Below are 17459 nucleotides of genomic sequence, written 5' to 3' on the forward strand. Positions count from 1 at the left end.
CTCAGGTTATTATCTCACGGTTCGTAAGTTTGAGCCCCGTGTCAGGCTCATGCTTGGGATTCTGTCTCTCCTTCTCCTTATCCCTCACCTGCTTGTGCTCTCCCTCTCTCTCAAAAGAAATAAACTTAGAAGGAGAAAAGAAGAAGAAGAGGAAGGAGGAGGAGGAGGAAGAGGGGAGCCTGGGTAGCTTAGTCCGTTAAGTGTCAGACTTTGGCTCAGGTCATGATCTCACGGTTCATGAGTTTGAGCCCCACATTGGGCTCTCTGCTGTCAGCATGGAGCCCACTTCAGATCCTCTGTCCCCCTCTCTCTCTCTGCACCTCCCCTGCTCACACTCTCTCAAAAACAAAATAACAAAAGCATTAAAAATGAATACACCAATATTAATAACCAATATGTCAATATCGTATGCATATTCACGAGCATTTGTGTCACCAGTATTTCCTACATGCGTACCGTGTGCACACACCATTCTGAGAGCACTACTGGAGGGGCTTTGGATTCGGCGTCCGTCTAGAGGCGAATTAGAAACAAACGAAGCAGATTATCAGGGATGATGTAACAGTCCCAGAGGTCAAACATAGTAGAGACAATTGTAGAGACTACAACTACCATTTATTCACCTGTGGTACATGTCCACAGCAAGCCCCCAGTCAATGTTGACAGATTAAGTGAATGAACACGCACCAAGGCTCACTTCGCGCAGTTCCTGTCCCGGTCCTGGGAGAAAGCATCTTCCAATATCTGAGAGAGATCATCTAGCCCCAAGTCCTACCAAATGGCATCTGCGTGGCCCTGGGTTTCCTGCAAAATATTCGCGGTCTAGAGGAGAAGACAGATGTCTGAGTAACCAATTATAGTGGCATGTGGTGAGTGTTCCCACAGAGATAAACCCAGAGAGTTATGAGAGCACGAGGAGGGGCACCTCACCCCAGGGTGGGGGTGAGCTCTTGAAGGCTTCACAGAAATGGCACCAAAGCTGAGCCTTAAAGGACACGTTCTAAAGCAAGGAAATGCATTGCTGGCAGAGGGAAGCAAGTGTGTGAAGGCATAGAAGCAGGAGATGTGGTGGGTTTGGGGGGCTCTAATAGTCTGATGTGGCTCAAGCTCAGAGGACATAAAGGTATGGGCAGGAATTGGTTTATAAAAAGCCCTGTATGCCAGGGTAAGAAGTTTGGATTTGTGTTATTCAGCCCTGGCTGCACACTGTCTATCACCTGGGGAGCTTTTAAAATATCAATGTCTGGCTCTCACCTTCTAATGGCTGTTTTTAATGGGAAGCGGCTTGAGCACGTTTACGTGCTATATGGAGAAAGATCCAGCATCCACATGGAGGGATTAGCCTTTGGCTAAGGGGAACACCTCACAGATGGCCACGTCAGGGGACTCTCAGGGGACTGGGAGAGAAGGAGGCTGTTTGGGGCCTGCAGAGAAGCTGGGTGGAAGGTTACCAGCATGAGGGGCAGGCTGATGAACTGGAGAAACTGAAGGGGTCCGGGAACTCAGTCTTGATAAGGATGAAGGCCAGGTGGTGAGGAAGGGGTGTGGGGGGAAGAATGCCCAGTAGAGCTGTCTAACAACTCCCCCTCCTTCATGCGGCCTTCCTAATTGGAAGTAAGGTGACTTCCCCCAGGGTCCCACCTGATCTGACTCACTCCTCACTCACTGCTCTCTCAGGGGCCCTTCTCCATCCTCATTCCCCAGAAGATAAACCACTGATGTACTTTCTGCAAGGGTTCAATCTGAAACCACCCTCCGTGTGGATGCTAACAACTCGGTTCCCTTGATTATCTGAGGCTTTACATGTTCCAACAGAAAAATGCAAAGGAAGCGGGGTCAAAGAAGCAGGAACAACAATGAGGAACAAATGGGAAAAGGCGTGCCTGTGCGCGCACGCGTGTGTGTGTGGGGGGGGGGGCGAGCAGGTGGAGCAGTGGGCGGGGGACAGAGCATGGAGACACAAGGAGTCGTGGGTTAAAGACAATAGGAGCTGAGGGTCAGGGCACCTGGGTGGCTCAGTCGGTTAAGCGTCGACTTCAGCTCAGGTCATGATCCTGTGGTCCGTGGGTTCGAGCCCCGCGTTGGGCTCTGTGCTGACAGCTCAGAGCCTGGAGCCTGTTTCAGATTCTGTGTCTCCCTCTTTCTCTGACCCTCCCCTGTTCATGCTCTTTCTCTGTCTCAAAAATAAATAAATGTTAAAAAAAATTTTTTTTTTTTAAATAGGAGCTGAGGGTCTATAGGCTAACAGACACCAGGACCCTCCCCTGTTCATGCTCTTTCTCTGTCTCAAAAATAAATAAATGTTAAAAAAAAATTTTTTTTTTTTTTTTTAAATAGGAGCTGAGGGTCTATAGGCTAACAGACACCAGGAGTGGCAGGTGGAAACGGAAGCAGTCTCCTGGGGGCTGGGATAGACTTGTCCCTTCACTGTCCTGTAAAGGACAAAGGGCACTTTCTACACCCTCACCACACAGAGGAGTTGGGGGGAGGGCTGAGTCCGTGAGGACAGGGGAGTAAAGAAAGTGTGAAGGGCTTGTCAGTTAATCATTCTGCATATCCCTGGGCCTTCACCAGCTAGTTGGTGTCCTCCGCCTGTGGCTGAAGGAACCAGGGCTGGAAAGACATCCAGCTGGCAGAAGGGAGAGGATGCGTGCAAGCGCTCATCACAACTGTCAGTGGGTAGCCAATGCCTACACGCTGTGGGCAGCATTCAGGGTTCACGGAACAGAACTAAAGACACTCAGGTAGGGGGAGAGGACTGTGATAGAACCTGCAGAAAAGGCTCTGGAGGGAGAAAAGGGGAGACTCTTTCCTCCAGGGGAAGGCATCAGGATGGAGGAAAGACAGGTAGCCAGATCTGGAAGATGCGTGAGCAAGGCCGAACGGCGAAAAGAGAAAATGTAGCTTATTATTCAATACTTTCTCCGGCAGGAATGGGGCCAGCTGCTTTCCATATGCTCTTATGGTTCAGTCCTGTAAGGTAACTACTATTATCACTGCTTTGTGGATGAAAAAAACAGAATCAGAAAGGGTGATGGAGTTTTCTCAAGGCCACGTGGTAAGTAAGGGAGAAGCAACACAGGTGCTCCAGGCTGAGGAAAAAGTGTGGACAAAGGGATGGAAGTAGGAACATGCGGGACAGGTGTAGAGAATCGCTGCACCTGATGCTGCTTGGCCAAAGGATATGCTGCTGAATAAGAGGCCTTCATATGCAAGAAGGTTAAAAAGCAGGCCGGCCCCAAACCATGAAGTGGTCTGAATGAAAGTAGGAGGAGTTTTGTTTGTACTGGGGTGTCCCTGAGGATTTTTAAGAAAGGGGTTGGGGGCACCTGGGTGGCTCAGTCAGTTGAGCGGCCGACTTCAGCTCGGGCCATGATCTCGCGGTCCGTGGGTTTGAGCCCCGCGTCGGGCTCTGTGCTGACAGCTTGGAGCCTGGAGCCTGTTTCGGATTCTGTGTCTCCCTCTCTCTGACCCTCCCCCATTCATGCTCTGTCTCTCTCTGTCTCAAAAATAAATAAACGTTAAAAAAAAAAAATTAAAAAAAAAAGAAAGGGGTTGGTAGCATCCCCATTGTTCTTTACAAAGACAAACCTGGAGACGGTAAGATATATAACATCAGGGGGAAAGGAAAGGAAGGAGGGCCCGCTGAGAGACCAGCCCCGATGCACAGGTGTGACACGCCCAGGGCTGTATCTAAAGTAAGGGGAGGGCGCCTGGGTGGCTCAGTCGGTTAAGCGTCCGACTTCAGCTCAGGTCACGATCTCACGGTCCGTGAGTTCGAGCCCTGCGTCGGGCTCTGGGCTGATGGCTCAGAGCCTGGAGCCTGCTTCCGATTCTGTGTCTCCCTCTCTCTCTGCCCCTCCCCCATTCATGCTCTGTCTCTCTCTGTCCCAAAAATAAATAAACGTTAAAAAAAATTTTTTTTTTTAATAAAAAGATAAATAAATAAATAAATAAATAAATAAAGGGGAGTGAGCAGGGAGAGAAGACAGAGCAGAGAGAGACCCAGAATTGACAGTAAGATGGTTGTGCGGGATCACTCAGGTGGAGCAGGGTGGAGGACTTGAATGCCTTTGGGGACACGTGGATTGTGAGGGAGGGTTGCACACTGCACAATCTTAAATACAGTTCTGTAAGTTTAGAAGAACAGGTGGAGCTCGAGGCAAAAAAAGAAAAAAAACATCCAAAGATTCTCTGAAATCACACAAAGTGGACTGTGGGAGCTCAGACACTTCCCCCACCCCCTTGTTTTCATTTCCTTTAGGGAATCCCTGCCCCACTCCATTGGCCTGGGAATCGTGGTTCCTCCCACTTCCCCCAATCCAAGCTCCTCATGGCACAGAATCCCAGCAAGAATAATCAGAGTTCCTGGGTGAGATGAGCCCCTTCTGTTGTCAAGTGGAAAAACACAGAGACAGAGAGCCTCGGACATTGGACATCCATCGGACATCGGACCCTTGAGCCCACCTACAGCCAGTCACCTTTCAACTTCCCATCCACATAACCCAAACACAATTGGGGCCCCCTTCCTTTGTTTTTGGTTAGGCTAGTTTAATTTTAATGTGCTGTAACCAAAGCAGTCTAACAGGCCATGATGCAATAAAAATGAAATTCCTCAGGAGAGAGTAAGGGAAGAGAATAGGAGTTTGCATTTGAATGCTGACTCTATACCCAAATGGCCTTTTATGCCCTTCTAAGAAGTTTGGACCTTACCCTGTAGAAAAGCAAGAGCTACTTAAAGTTTTAACTTTAATTTTCAATATGTTCAGTTGCAGGTACACTTTTGAGGTCTGTGCTATAATCCCATCTTACAGAGGTAGAAACAGGTTCTTGGAAGTGAAGTAACTTGCCTAAGGTCACACAACAGATGTGTCCAGGTCAGGAGGTGGTAGACGACAGGAGTAGGGGACACTGGAAGGATGAGTTATTCACTAGATGAACAAGGGGGCCTGGAGCAGGGAAAAGAGAGGGCAGACCCTCCAAGGAGAGGGTAGGGCATGTGCAAGCTGTGGAGGTGTGAGACAGCACCTGACTCCCAGGTCAAGGCCCGGCTGAAGCACTTCCAGCGTAACGGCAAGAACAGTGGAGTTGCCGTGACAAAACGAGGCCCGTGGAACTGGTGGGAGTGTGAAGAGAAGCAAGCAGGAGCTCAGGACTGCGATTCCCCTTGGGGGGGGGGGGGGGCGACAACAGCAGCCCAGGAAGACCTGAGGACAGGCCTAGTAAGCGTGGACAGATGAGGAGGGAACTCATCACACCTGCACAGAGACATCTAGGAGAGGAGTAGGGCCCCCGGTAGGGTCAGAATGTAGGCAGACTGTGGACTGAGTCTTCAGCTGGTTTGGACAGGGAAGAGATTCAGTTTATTTTTTTATTTTTTATTTTTTTTAGCGTTTATTTATTTTTGAGACAGAGAGAGACAAAGCATGAACAGGGGAGGGTCAGAGAGAGGGAGACACAGAATCTGAAACAGGCTCCAGGCTCTGAGCTGTCAGCACAGAGCCCGATGCGGGGCTCAAACTCATGGACCGCGAGATCATGACCTGGGGCGAAGTCGGCCGCTTAACCGACTGAGCCACCCAGGTGCCCCGAGATTCAGTTTAGAAGGGAGGACACAGAACATTTCAGGTGAGGGAGCTTATCATTCGGTCTCAAATCAAAATCAAAGTATACAGTGGGAGAGTATAGGTGTCAAATAAGGGGGAGAAAGAAAATTCACTAAATTCAAAAATGACTTATCACACCAGGTAAACCAATGTAAAAATGTTCCAGGGACTGCTCTGCACGAGCTGAGACATGGTGGGAGATCAGATGTGCACAGAGGATCTCTCAGGAGGCGGAGCTCCTGATGGCAGGCATGGTGTGAGCATAGACAAGGTGCAGAGAAGGGAGAAGTTATGTCCTCACAAAGGGACTCATGAATCACTGGTTTAAGCAGCAATTCTGGACATTAGAGTTCTAGACACTACCCTGAGGATAGTGGATATTTATTGAGCTTCTATTGTCAGGCACCGTTCTGAGCACTTTGTACGTATTCATCTATTTAAACTTCACAGCAACTCTACAATATAGCCACTAATATCATCATCCCCAGGAATAAGGAAGTTGAGGCAGAGAGAGGTAAATTAACTTGTCCAAGTTCACACAGCTAGTAAGTGGCACAGCTAGGATTAGAATCCAGGCAGTCTAAACCTGTTCTTCTTTTTTTTTTTTTTTAATGTTTATCTATTTTGAGAAAGAGACTGCAAGTAGGGGAGGGGCAGACAGAGGGGGAGAGAGAATCCCGAGCCGCTTCCATGCCATCGGTGCACGAGTCTGACGCAGGCCCAATCCCATGAACAAGATCATGACCTGAGCCAAAATCAAGAGTGGGACACAACCAACTGAGCCACCGAGGCCCCCCTGAACCTGCTCTTTTAACCAAAATGCTACATTATACTCTCTCTCCAAAGTCAACCAAATCATCATACCACTGATAATAGCAGCGGCTACCATGTATAGCGTTTATGATGGGTCAGATGTTATAGTGTTTCATGCCATACATACATTTCATGCCAAAGCTCACACAGCTAGCAATCAGGTAGAAGAACTGGAATTCAAACGCTGACAGTTCAGTCTGCTTGAACTTGGGGGACAATAAAGAGCATAAAAGAGAAGGTAACTGACCTTACTTAGTTGGCGTGGTGCTGAGTTGTGCACACACTGGGTTGTCAGGAGGCTTCACAGAGGAATGGTTCATTGGCTGAATTTTGAAAAATGATTGGGTATTCATCAGACAGAATGATGGGGGCAAAGTGTTACTCGCAGAGGGAACAGTGGGAATAAAGGAATGGAGGCCAGAAAGAGTTTGTCACTTTCAGGAAATCTCCAGGAGTTTGTACAGCTTGGAAATAGGGTGGATGGCAGGACAATATGGAAAATAAGTCAGGAGAAGCAGTCAGGGGGCTAGATCACATAGAATCTTACTTGCCTTTCCAGGAAATGTGAGCTGCTTTTTCAAACCTTTCCAATGAAGTAAATGTAATGACAAAGAAAGAAAGAAAGAAGAAAGAAAGAAAGAAAGAAAGAAAGAAAGAAAGAAAGAAAGAAAGAAAGAAAGAAAGAAAGAAAGAATCCTAGGAAATCTGGTAGCTTACTCTGAATCCCGTCAGAGTAGGACTTCCTTGAAGTATATTTTCTCTTCATAATGCATACATGATAGTTTTGTGTTGTCTGTTTAAATTACTCCTGGGAAAAGGAGTGTACCAGGATGATTTGATCCTGGTACTTTGTGCCTTGGCCACACTGCCCCACCAACCTGCCAGCTATGTGGACTCCAGCTTAAGAAACACAAGGAGGGAACTATCAAAAGAATTTTCATCAGGGGCGCCTGGGTGGCTCAGTCAGTTGAGTGTCCAACTTCAGCTTAGGTCATGATCTCACAGCTCGTGAGTTCGAGCCCCACGTCAGGCTCTGGTGCTGACAGCTCGGAGCCTGGAGCCTGCTTCAGATTTTGTGTCTCCCTCTATCTCTGCCCCTAACCCACTCGCATTCTGTCTCTGTCTCTCTCAAAAATAAATAAACATTTAAAAAAATTTAAAAAAAAAAGAGTTTTCATCAAAGGGAGCAATGTGATCACATCCACAGCTTACCCGGGAGCCAACGCAACCCGGCATATGCACTGGAGTGGGAGACAGGGAGTCTGAAAAACTCTTTTGGGGAAAGAGGCCTAAGTTGCAGGGCGGGATAAACAGATATTGGGGAGCCAGAATGGACAGAATTTGGTAACTGACTGGGTCACGGGGGGACCAGGGACACAGAGAATGAAAGGTTTAGGATGGCTTCCACAGACTTGGCTTAGGTCACACCCAGGAAATGGAAAAAAAAAAAAAAAAAAAAAAACAGGTTCAGAGGGAAGGATAGCTGGACTTAAACGTGCAGTATCTGAGGTACCTATGGATCCTGGGGCAGAGAGCTCTGAGCTGAAAATAAAACTTGAGTTACAAACAGAAAACGTAGTGGTCACAGAGACAGCAGGCAGAAGGACAGAAGGCCAAAAGCTGCAGAGAAGGAATGGTTAGTGAGGTTAAAAAGGTAATGGTCAGCACTGTCAAACACCATGGAGATGACGTAAGATGAGCACTGAAAATAATTCTGGATTTAGCCAGGAGGTCAACAGTGATGTCTGAAGAGGAGTTCCAGAGGAGTGGTAGAAGGAATGGGAGGGGTGGAGGAAGAGGCAGTGATTGGAGCCCTGTATATCAAGCCCTGTATATCAAGAGTCAGTGAGTAGACAGGTGAGGTCAAGGAGTAACATGGAAAAGACACAGGACACTAATGGGGGCCATGAAAATGGGAGCAGCCCAAAGAAAGTAGTAAAAAACAAGCAAACAAAAAACACAGGTAGTGCACGTGCAGGGGTGTGGGCAAGAGAAGACCTCAGACAGGAGATTCAGGTGAGAACAAGGGAAGGTGGTAGAGCGGCAGAGGGCAGGCAGGGAGGGGAGCAGCCCAGACTCTGATCAGGTTCTGATTCAGTAGGACAGGCTATCATCCCATGGAAAATGTCATTCACTGCTTTCACTGGAAGAGTCTCTCTGGTACACAGATTTTGGCCAGGGGATAGAGAGGGATGCTGGACAGTGGGAAGGTAAATTCTGACATACATCCATGTGTCTCTGGGGTAACTTACCACCTCTTTGATGAATTTTCACTAGAGAACCAGTGCAAGCTAGAAAACAATTGAGGGAAGTGGTCTAGAGGGAGGTTGGTAATGTTAACTTGCAGGTGATGGAGAGGGAGCTTCAGGAATAGTTTGTAGGGGGTTGAAGGATTCAGGGGCTGAGCTAGGAAAATTTCAGTTTATCTTATATAACATAGTCAGGCAATGTGGAAAACAATCAAAATGTATGGGGACAGGACAGGTAGGCTTGGGAATCATGGCCAGAGACTTTAAAGCTAGGAAGGATATCTGGGATCAGCCAGGTGAGAAAACGGAGACGCAGGGAAGTCAGGTACCTTGTCCATAATGCACTTGGGGAAGCTGCCATGTCCAAATGGTAGGTGGCACTTGAGAGCTTGTGAACTCATGTAGAGACCATTATAGAGATCCAGCTCTGCCTCAGTGACTCACAGGAGTTCAAGAACAAGAGAGAGAGAAGTTAAAGGGGAAAAGAGAGGAAGAGAAAAAGAATGTCCTGTGGGACACATACACACATTGAAGGGATGGGCGCCATGGCCCCCATCAGATGGGCTGGAGAGGGTACCTTCTGCTTCAACTAGAAAGCCCCACGTGAAGGGCGGCAAATTCTTTCCGAGTGTTCCCCCTGTGTTTGAGGCCATCAAGCCAGAGCGACATCAAGCCTCCATGGGTTGGCATGATGAACTCTCAGGAGTGATCCGAAAAGGGACCGCAGTCTCTGGCCCATTGTTAAACTTCAATAGGCTATCCTCCCAAATTTGGAACAGATGGAAGAAAATGTATATCCCTTAATCATTTCTCTGGATAGTAATCAGGATTTGACCCAGGGTGGGCGTTTGTAAGGATTCAGCCTCCGTCCTGCCCGGTGCTGGGATCAGCTCACACGGCTCCTGTGTCCACAGGGCACAGAGAATACATTGTCCCTAAGGGGGATTATTCTGTACAAGAAGCTCAGACAAAGGGAGAGGTTGTTCCCAGCTGCCTGGGGGAGGTGAGAATGGAGTGGGAAAAGGGCCCAGCCTTGCACTAGGGCATTCCTGCAGAGTTCAGCTTCGTGCCTGACAGCGGCACAGGAGGTATGTAATACAGCCCTTCCAGTTCAGTCCTAAAGCCAGAATCTCTTACAGAGCTGGAAGGAGCTGTTCCACAAGAAGGTACAAGGTCAGGTAAAGTTGGCTAGGTAGGGCAGCAATAGACATCGTAAGAGAAAGAGAATAGGGTGACTGGAGCAATGAGTAAACAGGAGGATCCACAATGACAGAATGCCAGCCACAGGGCAAACCTGGAGAGGAAGCAGTCCTAGACAATGGTTGTCATGTCAGCGTGGATTAAGTAAGCTTCTGCCTTAAGCAGGGTGAACTCTGTGCTGCATTAAGATCTCATGGTTTCACAGCTGCTTCTTTCTCCATCCTAGGCATAAACCTGGGGTACAATGACCTAATCTCGTTCTCCAGGGGCCCCAAGAATAGGAGAAAACAGTCCCCAGGCAAAACAGAGCAGCCAGAAACAGGAACACCATCAAAGTGGAGCAACAGAGCCATCTTTTACGAATCCTACGTCTGAACAAGTAAGCAGGTCCTGTCCTCTTCTTCAAAGGGAATTCCATATATATCCCCTCCTGAGGGAATGAGTGTGTGAGCGGAGGGAGATACCATCCACCGAGGCGCTTACTGGGCTGTCCGAATCCTGAAGCTGGCGATGCTACGTAGGTGTGTGTACTCCAGAGGATCTGGGAGTGGGAGGGAGTTGCAAATGAGAACATGTGCTTCCAGAGTACAGAATATAGAGACGTGAGTGCCTTTGGAGTAAAGAACGTGTGCTTCAGGTCACCAGATGTAGGTGAGGTCCTGCATGTGTTCCCGTTGGGGCAGGAGGATATTTCCACTCTGGGAGGACAAGGAACCCATTTCAAATGTTGAAAATGAAGGTGGGATTACCTGGGACAACAAAGAAACTTTGGGTTGGTACCTCTCAACAGGAGGGAATCTTCTGGTGGAATTAAGGACAGCAGTCACCAGAAGATCCAGGGCTTGTGGAGAAGTACAACTTGAACTCCACTCAACATGATAGTTAGCTCTGAGACTTCCAGCAGGAAGGGAAAAGGTAAGATCAGGAACACCCGAGTGGGCTGACAGAGCAATAAGGCAGTACTGCTGAAATGGAGGAAAGGTCCGGCATTGCCTCAGAGCTGGTAACAGGACTCCCCGCGCTATTGTGTGCTACGATTAGTGCGCTTTATGGGTACCATTTCTTGTCTTGATGGAACAGGAATGGATGTGACATCAGGGACCACTTTTCCAGTACTTTGCTGCCACAGCCTGGCAGAACTCTGCCCGGCACCAAACAAATGCCAGAGTACTGGTGTGCGACAGAAGAGAACAGAAAAAAGGCAGCTGGAAGGTATGAACAGGCTCTCCTCAAACCTCTCGGGACTTTTAGATCAAAGATAATCAGAGCTAAGAGAACGTTTGAGAGAGAACAAATTAGAATTGCCTTGTATCAACTTTGAAAGTCTCGGACATATAGTCTCTGACCTCGCTATAGCTCTCTTAAAAATCGCTATTGGCTAACACTGACACAATGGCCATCAATTTAAATAACTTTATTCAGGGGCACCTGGGTTGCTTAGTTGGTTAAGTGGCCGACTTCAGCTCAGGTCATGATCTCAGTTTGTGGGTTTGAGCCCCGCATCGGGCTCTGTGCTGACAGCTCAGAGCCTGGAGCCTGCTTCGGATTCTGTGTCTCCCTCTCTCTCTGCCCCTCCCCTGCTCACATTCTGTCTCTCAAATATGAAGAAACGTTAAAAAAGAAAATTTTAAGAATTTTATTCAGAGAAACCCTTTGGTCTTCTGCTGACTCAACACCTGCCCCTGCCTGCAAAGGAGCCCCCTTAGGCTACAGACCTGACTCACTCTGCTCTTCAGCGTTATAAAAGCAGGCGAAGGTACTGGTGGCTGTTCCCACCCACCAGCAGTCTGGCTCAGGTTTGATCACAGTTTCAGTGGACTGGAGGAAAGCCATCCTGGCTGGAGTCCAGGAATTAGGTATTATTATGAGGATAACTAACCCCTGATGAACCATGGTGTGAAGTATAATTCCCCTCCCCCTCCAAAGTAAGAAAATCTTTCACGTGTATGGAGTGGGGTAAAGGACAGGGGACTTTGTAACTAGTTCCCAGGGAACAGCTGAACTGGCTTCTTAGAGGAGAGGAGGAGAGCAGGCCCAAGCTTCACCAGAACTGCAGCTGGACCGTCAGACCCAGTTGAGAAGACTTGTTGCCTGCAGGTTGGAGAGACGGCCGGGATGGAAGCTGAGCAGGGAAGCCTACAGAGCCAGTGTGCCTCTAAGGACACATAAAGGTTGTGACAGTTTCCGGGAGCACAAAATCAGCACAGGCTTTCAAACAGAACAGAGCAGTCCATGACCTTGCGTCTAGCACCTCACCACTGACACGAAGCACTATCACATCACCCTAAGTTCTGGATCGAGGATTGAGGAGGGCAGTGGGGAGATGTGGCTGTAGAAGCTATTGGGGCGCCTCGGTGGCTCAGTCAGTTATGCATCCAACTCTCGGTTTTGGCTCAGGTCATGATCTCACAGTTTGTGGGTTTCAGCCCCGCGTTGGGCTCCATGCTAACAGTGCGGAGCCTGCTTGGGATTCTCTCTCTCTGCCCCTCCCCTGCTCGCTCTTTTGTCTTTCTCTCTCTCAACATAAAAAAAAACAAAAAAAAAACCTATCATTTATTGAATACCCATTATTTCACACACTGTACTAAGTGTTTTACATTCATTTTCTCATTTTAATCCTCACAACAACCCTATGAGGTAGGTATCACCATTTATAAACAAGAAAACGGGTTCAGAAAAATTAGGTCACTTGCCCAAGGTCACACAGTCAGTCAGTGGTGAAGCTGGGATTTGTCTGGTGCTGAAAGCTCACGTTCTTTATTGTACACATCTAGTTCAGCTTTGGGCAAAAGGCGATTTCACTGCCCACCTCTGCAAAGAGCACCTGGGAGTGGGGATTGCCAGCCACACTCACCGCTGGTAGGGATGCATTGAAGCTGACTTGATGTTGGTTTTTATTCCACTTGGCATTTTTCCTAAAAGGAACACAAAGAAAGATATCTGAAGCACAGTAAGATTTTCATGATAAATCAGACAGGTGGTCTCTCAAGTTCCCTTCTGCCACCACTCTCATCTCAGAACCTCTGCAGCCCCGGGTAGCAACGATCAGAGGTGTGGTTCTTGACCAGCCCTCTCCCTGAAGGTGTCTGGGAGGGAGGGGCTCATAGGGAAGGGGTCAGAACACACCCCAGCAGTCTCCTGCTCAGCTACTCCCAGACAAAACAGCTAGACCCCATTTAATGTCACAGGTGGAAGAGTATGTTCTAATTGTAATTGTTCCTTTTCTTAGACAGCTTTGAAAGAAAATGCCTCTTCTAGCTACTCACGTCTGAATTCCCCCACACCGTTCTCGCAACTATTAACTGGAAGCAGAAAGACAAGACACAGAGAAGAGTACGTGTTGCCTATTTGTCAATCCTCAGTGCACCTACCAGATGGTCTCCACTGAAGTCTGACCATTGCTTTCTTTAAGAAACGACCCTGACGGCACACATGATACCCAGAGTAAATGGGACAGAAAGGTATTTGAGACAGAACTCTATAATGGGGATGGGAGGTGCAGTCTCTGCTGCTCCAAGTTCTTCTCTTCTCTGGTGCCTGCTACAGAGTCGCAAATGAGATTTTTACTCCTGAAAAGTGTTTTCTGGGTCACAGTTCAAAAAGAAAAGGAGAAAATCTCCAGCTCTGAGATGGCAGGGGCCCATTCCATCCAGCTTATCCCTACTTCCCTGCTCAAGGTCATCCCCTGCCCACCTTACCTGTTTGACCTGCTTGGGCCATCTGCACCCCACTGAGCATTGGCTGCTGCTGGCTTGGAGCTCCTGCCATCTGCACTTGCTGTAATCCTGAGGCTCCTGCAAGGATTGTGCCGGCTCCCGGCTGGCCTGGCTGGCCAGGACCACTGCTGCCTGAAGGTCTCCAGTTAGACAGCCCCTTCCCAAAGGCCACAGCTGCTACTAAAGCATTGGTGTCTGCAGGGTTAAAGGTCTGCTTGTTCGGCCGAAGACCTGAAGAAAAAGGTTAAGCGAGGAGCCTGAGGTTCGCCTCTAACCCTGGACTGAACGTAGCAGCAGGAAGACCAATATGGGCACCAGGGCCTGAGCAGCGTCCACACTCAATGGCAGCCCCGAGGAAGAGCCAAAAGACCCCCACAACTATCTCGGAGCTCTCCCTTCTCATTTACACACACCCTCCACCTGCTCTAGGGCAAGCCCTAACTACAAAAAGCTAACAGAACATAGCATACCCTTTCCTAAGCAGTTCATTCTTACGTCCTCACCTTGCCACTACCCAAACCACCATTCCTATCCCAGTGATCTATCCTCCTTTTCCTTCTCCATTTTGCCACCAGTCCCTCCATACCTCCACTCTCTGATTCCCGCTCCTCTTTGCTGATTTTCTCCAGGAGGTTTGAGCACATTTTATTCAAGCTCTGGATCTGCTTCTGTAACAAACATACATTTGTGCAGAGATCAGGCCATTGACCAGAAATGATGACGGTGAAGTTTCTTCCTTGTGCTCCTCCAGGGGCAATTTATGGGTAAACCATGCATCCCTACCAGGCGCACACGGTAAATCCTAGCTTCTCACGATGGGGTTCGGGGCGCTAGGGGGCAGCAGGGCAGGGACTCAGTCCAACCTGAGCCACATCAGCACCAATGCGGGCAGCATCTGTTGTTAGTTGCTTCTCTTGCTCTTCAACCTCAGGGTCAGGCTTGGTTCTCAGATGGTCAGGGACCACCTCATGGCTGAAAACAGGCACTCGTCCTTCAGTCTGCCGCTGTAACACACAGATTTTACTGATCCTCCTATGTAATCCACAAAGAGTTGATCTGGCCCGATATATAGTTCCTTCCATAGGCAAACAGTACATTTTCAGGGAAGACTCCACCTGACACTTCCAATACCTAGCTTCCTAGGACACTAGTCTGCTTACTCCATGCTTCATTTCTGTCTCCTCACACCGGTTTCTACCAGACCCAGGGGCAAGTTTCCCTTTGCTACATTTTAATAAAAGATTGAAATAGACAAAATCGCAATAGAACATACCTCTTGCTCAAGATAGGTCTTGGAGAAGAAAGATCTTTGCCTTGGGGACATAAGCCTCAGGGTTATTTGGTACTATTGGGGAGTGGCTCCTCAACTCTACAGGGACAAAAAGCAAGGCCTCCAAAATGCAGCCTTTGCTTTCTATTGCCACAAACTACTCCTCATTCAGAACTTCTAAAGTAACCCAGCAACAATTATGCTCTAAGTTCTCATCTAAGAATTTAATTTCCCACACTGTACCCTTCTCCTCCTCTTACCATGAGATCCTCATCTCGGTCTGGGGACAACACCAGAGGGATGATAACCTGGTTACGGAACAGTGGTGTCTTTTCGTGCTTCAAGACCTTGTTCAAAGTATTCAACTGTCCAGAGAGCAAGGCAAAGCTGTCCAGAACAGAGGGCCTGGTGGTGATAAGGAAGCGTCAGAATGTCTCAGTCAAGTAGCCTTGAAGGGGTGCTTCAGACTAGGAACACCCAGGCTCACCCCAAAAAGACTCACTGCACTACAGCTGGACTGGGCAGGTACCAGACTGGCTCCCGGGGATTGTGGGGTTAGGAAAGAGGGACATACTTTCACTTTCTAGCAGAGATGGAGAAATAAGGCAGTTTGTTACTTGAATGGGGTGAGATCCAGTGGCAAAATAAGAACCATGGCTATACTTATCACTAAAAACTCAGAAATGGTAAAATTCTCCTTTCCGGCCTAAAAATAGGATCCACACTTCCATAGTAGGTTGGACCTGAAAAGATTCAGCAGCAACTGTGGTAAGAGACCCAGGATGAACACTGCATTCTTACTATAGTGGGTGGATTACTGAGGGAGTACCTCCTCCCAGAGATGTCAAAGGGTGAGAATCAAAAGCTAGAAAGACCTTGGGTTGGGAAACTAGGCATTTCTCTACTTCCTTGCCACAGAGGCCCTAAGCCAAATTTCACTTGTTAAATGTTGGGAAACCCAGCTCTTACCAAACCAAAAGATGTTTGCAAAGTGATAAACTGTGATATCACTGGTCCACCAGGAGGCCTAGCCCCCCACCCATGGAGCCCTCCTTGGCTTACCCTGGCAACCCTTACCAGGTCAGCCGGTCATACTCGTTCTCCAACTTGTAAATGAAACTCCCCAGTGAGTTCTTCAGATCAGCCACTTGACTCAGCAGTGCATCTAATGATGCCTCAAGCTGCTTCTCCTCCCTCTGCACCAACAGGAACAGGTGGGTTACCCAGATAGGTGTATGACACATACAGAGGAAGGCTGAAGAGCCAGGATGACAGTGTGCAACACCAGTCGAGAAACACAGGATCTCACTGGCACAGGAGAGCCATGCTTTCTATCTTTGGTATTTGGGTTACAGACAGCATCAACCCTCAGACCTTTCAATCCATTCGCCTGACCTCAATTCCTCCTTTCTCTCATCGTCTCCTAATTCACGTCTGGCTTTTCTCCGTGTTAGATACACTCTATACTCTCTCACTGAGACATTTTCACCAGACCTAATGCCTGGGCTTTATAATCTTTTGTGAACCCCTGCAGCACGTGTACTCCAACTTCTCCTGTACTAGAACCTGCCTTGTGAGCGTGGCAGTCTTGCCAAAGACACAATCCCTGGGAAACCTACCTTCACATGAAGGTTTCCCTGAATACCAGGCTTGTACCACCACCGCCACCCCCCCCCCACCTCCCACTCTTCATTTGCCCTCAGCATTTGATGTTTTCAAGCTTCTTCTTGCTGAATTAATCGGCACCCATTTTTTTCACAATGCCAATATTTCTGTATCTCTTTCACAAGCTCAGTCAACTGAAAAACATTTACTGACAGCGGACCAGGTGCAAGAAAGTAAGTGGCAAGTGAAAAACAAAACAAAACAAAACAAAATGCATATGCTCCTGAGCACCGGAGAAACAATTTTAAATGCTAGGGTATCCGCAAAGCGTTTTCCTCCCATCTGGGGTCTCCAGTTTTACTTCATTTCTCCATCCTTAATAACTAACCGGCTCAGGCTGGGAAGAAAGATGCAAAATTGTCTTGCAAACTCGCCAACGTGCAAGACAGGGGCCTGGATCCTGGGTTCCACCCACAGCCTCAGATTATAATTAGCTTAGCTTTTGGCCACCGCCCCCCGCCCAACAATTCCTTCACCTCTCGGGCTGCTCTCCAATTCCAGATCCCCTGTTACGTCTGCACCCAACAGAGTCCATCCAACGACCTAGGCCGGGGCCTGAGCCAACACGCCTCCTTCTTGAGCCATCTTCCTTGGATCGCATTTCAACTTTGCCAGTTTACAGCCTGACCCTTTCGCGCACCCCAGCAAGTCAGCGGGGCCTCTTTCCACACGACTCGGCAGTCCGGGCCCCGCCCTCACCTCTCCAGTCGCGCCCCCCATCCCGCGGTCCCTTACTCGTCAGCTGCGGGCTCTAACCCCTCCTCTCAGCCCCAACTCCTCACCCTCCCCTCGGCCAGCCCACTATCGACCCCGCTACCCGAAACCAGCTAGCGGTCAAGAGTCCCAACCCCGCTCTCACCTGCATTGCGGCGTCAGTGTAGGCGGCAACGACTTCCCCTTCCGGTTTCCTAGTCCGAGAGCCTCGCTGAGAGGTCTTCGT

At 48.6% G+C, this 17459-nt stretch overlaps 1 protein-coding gene across 8 annotated transcripts; it reads right to left on the reverse strand.

The window, feature by feature from the left end:
* Positions 1-470: 470 nt before the first annotated feature.
* MED8 (mediator complex subunit 8) lies at positions 471-17459 on the reverse strand. Of its 8 annotated transcripts, none has more exons than XR_006712236.1 (8): positions 15932-16985; positions 15115-15259; positions 14448-14588; positions 14171-14252; positions 13567-13815; positions 12723-12783; positions 688-822; positions 471-513 (listed from the first exon to the last, which is right to left on the reverse strand). XR_006712236.1 is itself a non-coding variant. In XM_045476973.1 (8 exons), the coding sequence occupies exons 1-8, from the start codon at positions 17382-17384 to the stop codon at positions 759-761; spliced, it is 867 nt and encodes a 288-aa protein (XP_045332929.1). In that variant the 5' UTR covers positions 17385-17459; the 3' UTR covers positions 597-758. The 8 variants fall into 8 exon arrangements, 6 of the variants coding, with proteins under 6 accessions (XP_045332929.1, XP_045332928.1, XP_045332930.1 ...); XR_006712238.1 differs by lacking the exon at positions 471-513 and adding an exon at positions 6667-6742 and having other exon boundaries at positions 597-822; positions 15932-16984; XM_045476973.1 differs by lacking the exon at positions 471-513 and adding an exon at positions 17379-17459 and having other exon boundaries at positions 597-822; positions 15932-16050.

This window comes from Leopardus geoffroyi, chromosome C1 (genome assembly GCF_018350155.1).
Source record: "Leopardus geoffroyi isolate Oge1 chromosome C1, O.geoffroyi_Oge1_pat1.0, whole genome shotgun sequence".
NCBI classification, from domain to species: Eukaryota; Metazoa; Chordata; class Mammalia; order Carnivora; family Felidae; genus Leopardus; species Leopardus geoffroyi.

What these genes read in the sequence shown, in the direction of transcription:
- MED8 (XM_045476972.1), bottom strand. Translation starts at nt 16,098, where the DNA reads ATGTGTCATACACCTATCTGGGTAACCCACCTGTTCCTGTTGGTGCAG. An exon ending in TTGGTGCTGATGTGGCTCAG is followed by an intron (nt 14,253 to 14,447) that starts GTTGGACTGAGT and finishes TGTTTGTTACAG; the next exon opens with AAGCAGATCCAGAGCTTGAA. An exon ending in TCAATGCATCCCTACCAGCG is followed by an intron (nt 823 to 12,722) that starts GTGAGTGTGGCT and finishes CTTCTCCTCTAG; the next exon opens with ACCGCGAATATTTTGCAGGA.